General features: G+C 41.5%; 1 protein-coding gene across 1 annotated transcript; it reads right to left on the bottom strand.

Moving 5' to 3' along the window:
• Positions 1-1,482: 1,482 nt before the first annotated feature.
• LOC119128236 (myeloid-associated differentiation marker homolog) lies at positions 1,483-2,810 on the bottom strand. The gene has a single exon (XM_037260490.1). The coding sequence runs from the start codon at positions 2,514-2,516 to the stop codon at positions 1,632-1,634; it is 885 nt and encodes a 294-aa protein (XP_037116385.1). The 5' UTR covers positions 2,517-2,810; the 3' UTR covers positions 1,483-1,631.
• Positions 2,811-6,131: the final 3,321 nt, after the last annotated feature.

Raw genomic sequence — 6,131 nt, 5'->3', positions numbered from 1 at the left:
CGCTGTGTAACGAGATGCCACCACGACGCACGAAGCGAGGTCACTGACCGCCTCGTCAGTGGCCTCATGCATCCGCTCTGCTGGCACTCCAGCCTTCCTTTTCCCCTTTTGCCCCGCGCTATCAATGTATATTTAAACGCCGTTCTCCCGTCACTTATAAATTCGCGATGCACCGAGGCCGCAATATGTGAAGCGTGACGTGGCGAGGGATCACTGTATAAATGAACATTGACGTTTGGCAAGGCGCATCACAATCCATCATTTCAATGTAAATGTTGTCATCTAGTGCAGTGGTCCCCAACCTTTTTTGCACCACGGACCGGTTACGTGTCAGAAATATTTTCGCGGACCGGCCTTTATATAAATAAATATATTTATATATTTATTATTTAAATATTTATATATATAAATAGGATGAAATAAAATGATACGACTGGCATAAAAACAAATATAAACCACATAAAAATAAAACGTTGAATTCGTGGGAGCACCGAGCTCTTTTCTCAGAAATGAGCCGTTCCCATCTAGGCGTAATCGGAGACAATGACACCCGAAGTGGTTACGGTTTGTCTTTAAATGCAGGATGCTTGGTCTCCATGTGCCGAAGCAGGTTTGAAGGCTTCATTGCCTCGTTAGCTAGCCTTTCGCCACATATGCGGAGTGAACTTGGCGCGTCAGAGTCACCTGTGGCGATAAATCCATATTTTAAGTAGGACTCCAGAAATGTTCTTTTAAATGCAGCTTTCCTTTTCTTAGAAGTCGTAGCCTCTTCTTCTTCAGTGTCCTCATTGGACGTTTTTCCCTTTCCGAAGAAGCTTTCCAAACTTCTCTGTTTCTTGCTCATTTTTGCTTGCCTCGCGGGCTTGACTGTGGTGACATGTCACGTGACCGAGACGAGCGCCCTGTGTCAAGAGTCCTTATTTTTCAGATGCGCTGACAGATGTAATTGGGAGAGATTCGCCAAATTTTTTATATTTTTCGAAATAAATTCTTACTCATTTTTGCTAGCTTTGCGGGCTCGACTGGGGAAACATGTCACGTGACCGGGACGAGCGTCTTAATCTGAATGAATTGATCGTCAATGAAAAAAAAAAAAAAACATTTTTTTTTTTTTTTTTTTTTTTTCCTGTGCGGCTCCGCGGCCCGGTACCAAGTGACCCACGGACCGGTACCGGTCCGCGGCCCGGTGGTTGGGGACCACTGATCTAGTGTACAGATTTGGTAGCACACCAACTCTGTACCAGTTCCTAAAAGCCCATGATAATTTTGTTAATTATCTTTTGTCCAGAATGGATGATTGTTGTGTGGATGGATGGATGGATGGATGGATGGATGGATGGATGGATGGATGGATGGATGGATGGATGGATGGATGGATGGATGGATGGATGGACAGAACGACGCACGGACGCACAGACGGACAGTTGAATACCTCATTCACAAGGGAAATTATGTATAAAATAAGATGCTTAAGGTTGTAGGTCAAGGTGCAAGGTGAAATTTTACTAGAATACAACTTAAGTCCTTGTTACATTAAATAAACATGTTAAAGGTTACAAAATCATTTCAGATCAACATTTTTAACACTCAGAAAAATATATTACCACTTACATTTAACATAAAGAGTTCATTCATGTGTGAAGCCTGTCACACAAAGTTTTAATAGAGAATGTAAGGTCCACGGTATAACATACCAGTGCGATACAAGCAACAACTATCTCCATTATAACTAACTCTGAACTTTTGTTGGCACTGTTTTTTAGGTGTAGTATCTTGTCAAAACAAATCACAGTAGCTACCATGTATAGCAGCAGTCCAATTATCGTGAAGACAACCATTAATCTGTCAAAAGGAACATGACATTTTCCTGCAAATTCACCCAATATTATTACCAGGGTGACAAGAGACATGAGGATACAGACACCATATGACGTTCCAGACATCCACCGCTGCCAGCGATTTGGGCCATAATCTGCTTCCACAAACAAAGGAATCATCTGAAAACCACCCCAAAGTTCCACAATCTTGAAAAGACCAGGTAGACTGCCCAAGAAACCTCTTTGTTCCTGGACCTGGGAGCATAGAAAGTAGGCTTCCAAGATATAGGCGAGAAAAGTGAGGCCTGATGTTATGACGGCTGCCACAGGACGTGGCCAGGCCGTTTGGTGCTCCATAATGAGCGTTGGAAAAACTATAAAGGCACTGAGACACATCAGCGATCCCAAAACTGCCACAGTCACAGTCAGGTTTTTCCAGGACACTGGAAGGAGGCTGTGAAACTGGATGGTGCTGAGAATGTGGATCAGCAGGGTAAGTGTGAAGAAGAAGCACCAGGTAAATATGCAGAAGGTCTTGATGGTGGGGAGGTGTTGAAGATGCAGCTGATTCTTGGTTAGCTCTGATGACTCCAGTGCACTCACCAGACTGAAGGTAGTACAACTGGATAACACCTCCCATGACCTCACCAAAAAAAGAGGACTTGCAAAGTCTCGGGCCTCGAGTACAATCACAGGCATTGCAACAAAGTTGAATGTAGTGTTGCTAGGCAACAGCTCGGAGTCACTATTTCCTTAGTAGCTTGAAATATTTCTCAGTCTCAGAAAATCTTGTTGTTAACCAAGCAATATGACCTTCAAAAATGTTAATCCAATTCAGAGTTCCAGAGAAAAACAAGTCTGTCGAAATAACAAATTCAAATGTACAAAAAGTTCAGTAAAAATATAATAGTCTCTTACTTTACACCAGCCCTTTCACCAACAACGTACATCATGGAATGTGTACTCTATATGTTGTGCATCACAGTCTGTCAAAAGAAGCCGCGCCTACTTCCTTTTTTGAGGTTTCAGCAGTGCACATTCTCACGAAGGAAGGTGCAGAGGGCCACAATAAAAGGTAATGCAAACAGTTATATTCCTACAGCTTTTGCTTCTCACGAAATGCTGCTTTTTTTTTCTCAGTGAAACTAGTAGTAATAAAATATGATCACAGCTTCTTTGTTAACGTAATAAAGAGCAATTTATAGTATAAAAATAATCAGCCGTAAAATATCATACAGTAAATCCACAACCAGTCTAAAATGATCTTTACATACTTTATCGTGTTTCAGTAGGAGCAGTATGTGTTTTGTGGATATTAAGAAAATGTTCTGTATCCACAATACAGTTCATCTGTTAAATGGTACGTGCCTAACTTGTACTATACCTCATTTAAATATTTTTACATTAACTGGAGGAGGAGGGATTGTGCACAGCAAAAGTGATGGAAAATAACACATTCTTCAACCCATCTACTAATGAAGCTCTCGTAAGTTTCCAACTCAACATTACATTAAAATAAATGTGACCAAGGAAAGCCTGGCAACTACGTATTACTGACTTACCACTTAATTCTCACTTACTGTCTCTCTTTAAAGAGACAGTGTGTCAAATGTTTTGATTTTTCAACGTTCATTAGTTTTAAAAAGTAAAACCCACCAATAAATTTTGTGATAGTTTTTTTTAAAAATATGTTCAATCAATCAATCAATGAATCAATCAATGAATGAATCAATCAACCAACATATTTTAGATCTAGTGATTGCGAATTACGTTACATGGGTCATCCCTCACCGTACAGGACCCTAACATGCTTCGTTGCCATCTTTCTCCTGGAGGAGACAATCAAAGAAATCCGAAATTTTCTGGACAAATGACTACATCATGTGTAACAATTGCAATGCACTGATTTTATTCATTCATTAGATGAATGCTATAAGTCGCTTGTGATGACATTATGTATGCACCTCTGCTGAAAATTCTGGTGATAGCCTTGTCAAGTGTGGTCTCTTGCTTCAAAATGCATGTGTGCATGTGTGTCAACTTAGGTCACTGCATTCTAATGTTTTAACGCTAGATGGCCAAAAAGACTGCACATTGCCACTTCAAGTTTGTGCATCAGTGTTAAGTGGAATAAAAAAAAGATACTCTATGTTGTCATTTTTATTACTCTATAGTGCACAGTCCCTAAGGAATAGGAACCTGCTCTGTGGTACTTTTATTTTCTACGTGTGCGTTTGTATGCCTGGTTGTTTTAACAAACGGTGATGTGTGATAAAAGAGTATCAGCAAAAATGAAGGGAAAGGTGTACAACACAGCGGTGAGACCAGCGATGCTGTATGGTTTAGAGACAGTGGCACTGAGGAAAAGACAGAAGACAGAGCTGGAGGAGGCAGTGATGAAGAAGCTGAGGTTCTTTTTGGGAGAGACGCAGTGGGATAGGATCAGAAACCAGTGCATCAGAGGGACAGCGCATGTTAGGTGTTTTGGAGATAAAGCCAGAGATGACAGACCGAGATGGTTTGGACATGTGCAGAGGAGGGATAGTGAATATATTAGTAGGAGGATGCTGAGGATGGAACCACCAGGCAGGAGGTCAAGTGGAACACCAAAGAGGAGATTTATGGATGGAGTGAAAGAGGACATGAAGCTAGTTGAGGTGAGAGAAGAGGATGCACAGGATAAGGTGCGATGGAAACAGATGTTTCGCTGTGATGACCCCTGAAGGGGAAAGAAGAAGTGCAAACCAAACAGCATTAGGACCCTCTAAAATGAAATAGACAAAGACACACGCTTACGAGTTAAAATTAAAGCTTTCTGGAAAGCCAGGATCATTGCAGAAGAGCGATGACACAATGACGAGAGGGAACTTGGCATGTTTAATGGCGAATTTGCCCAACTGTTTCATTTGGCTACAGAAGATGAGGATGTTGATGGATTTGCGTATTAATATCGATTAACAATGTGAGTACAATACAGTACATGATTAAATAGTAGAATATAGTACAACGGAACTGACTGCCTTGCTCCTGTGATGTTTTTGTTTTGTTTTGTTTTGTTTTGTTTTGTTTTGTTTTGTTTTGTTTTGTTTTGTTTTGTTTTGTTTTGTTTTGGTTTGGTTTGTTTTTTACCATAAGTCATGGCATGCATGCACTCTATAATGCGATATGTCCTATGTGTGGATTAAGTACAGAAAACCCCCGGAATTGAGTCTGCGCCTTTTAACCCGAAGCGCCTTATGGTGCGGAAAATATATGCTCAACATCAGCCTTTCTGCCAACACTGTGGCAGGGCACGTTTCTGACCTGTGAAGTGACGTTTAATTTCAAATATTTAAGTGCATACTCAGACGCTCTTGATGAGACCACAGACGTCACCGGCACCCCCCAGCTCACAATCTATGTCCGTGGTGTTGCTGACAATTTTGAAGTCACAGAGGAGTTGCTCAGGAGATATTTCACCAGCTGTGTGATGTCATTGAAACTGCTAGTTTGCTTTGGAAGAGGTTTGTTGGAATAACAACCAATGGAGCGCCATCAATGGCAGGAAAGATGGAATGATGGCACTTTTTAAAAAAAAAATTTGAAAGAGGAGAGTGTGGAGGAGGCCATTGCTCTGCACTGCATTATCCGTCAGCAGGCCCTTTGCAGCAAATGCCTGAAGTTTGACAATGTGATGTCTGTCGATGTGAAATGCATCAACCAAATCAAATCCCGCAAAAAGGTACCGTGCTTTCTTTAGAGGAAATGGAGTCAGAAGAGGGGGATGTGCTCTACTTCACCGAAGTACATTGGCTCAGCAGAGGAAACATATAGAAGAGATTTTTTGAGTTGAGAGCGGAAGTGAAAGCCTTCATAAAGAAAGATAGGGTTGCCGTTCTTCTGCTAAGTGATCCCAAATGGCTCATGGACTTAGCTTTTCTTGTTCATATTACACATGGGTTTAATGTACTGAACAATTAGATACAAGGCCAGGGACAACTTGTCAGTGCTGTCTATGACAATGTGAGAGCATTCTCTGCCAAACCTTTGCCATTTCCCAGCATGCAAGACACTCGTGGATGCAGTGTGAGAAGTATGTGGATGTCATTTTGAAGCTACAGAAGGAATTTGATCACAGATTTGCAGACTTCAAGACCCACAGAGCCACATTTCAAATTTTTGTGGACCCTTTCTCCTTTAATGTGCAAGATGCCCCTCCTGTACTTCAAATGGAGCTCATTGAACTGCAGTGCAACTCTGAAATGCATTTCACTGCGCAGGCCTGGATTTTCTATGTGGCCCTCAAAGTCCGGTTGGACGGGCCAGATTTTTGTG

Source organism: Syngnathus acus, chromosome 1, assembly GCF_901709675.1.
Source record: "Syngnathus acus chromosome 1, fSynAcu1.2, whole genome shotgun sequence".
NCBI lineage: Eukaryota > Metazoa > Chordata > Actinopteri > Syngnathiformes > Syngnathidae > Syngnathus > Syngnathus acus.
The sequence above is the reverse complement of the archived record's forward strand: the minus strand, read 5'-3'. Positions and strand labels throughout refer to the sequence as shown.

Excerpts from the sequence above, each read along its gene's own strand:
- LOC119128236 (XM_037260490.1), bottom strand. The coding sequence starts at position 2,516 with ATGCCTGTGATTGTACTCGAGGCCCGAGACTTTGCAAGTCCTCTTTTT.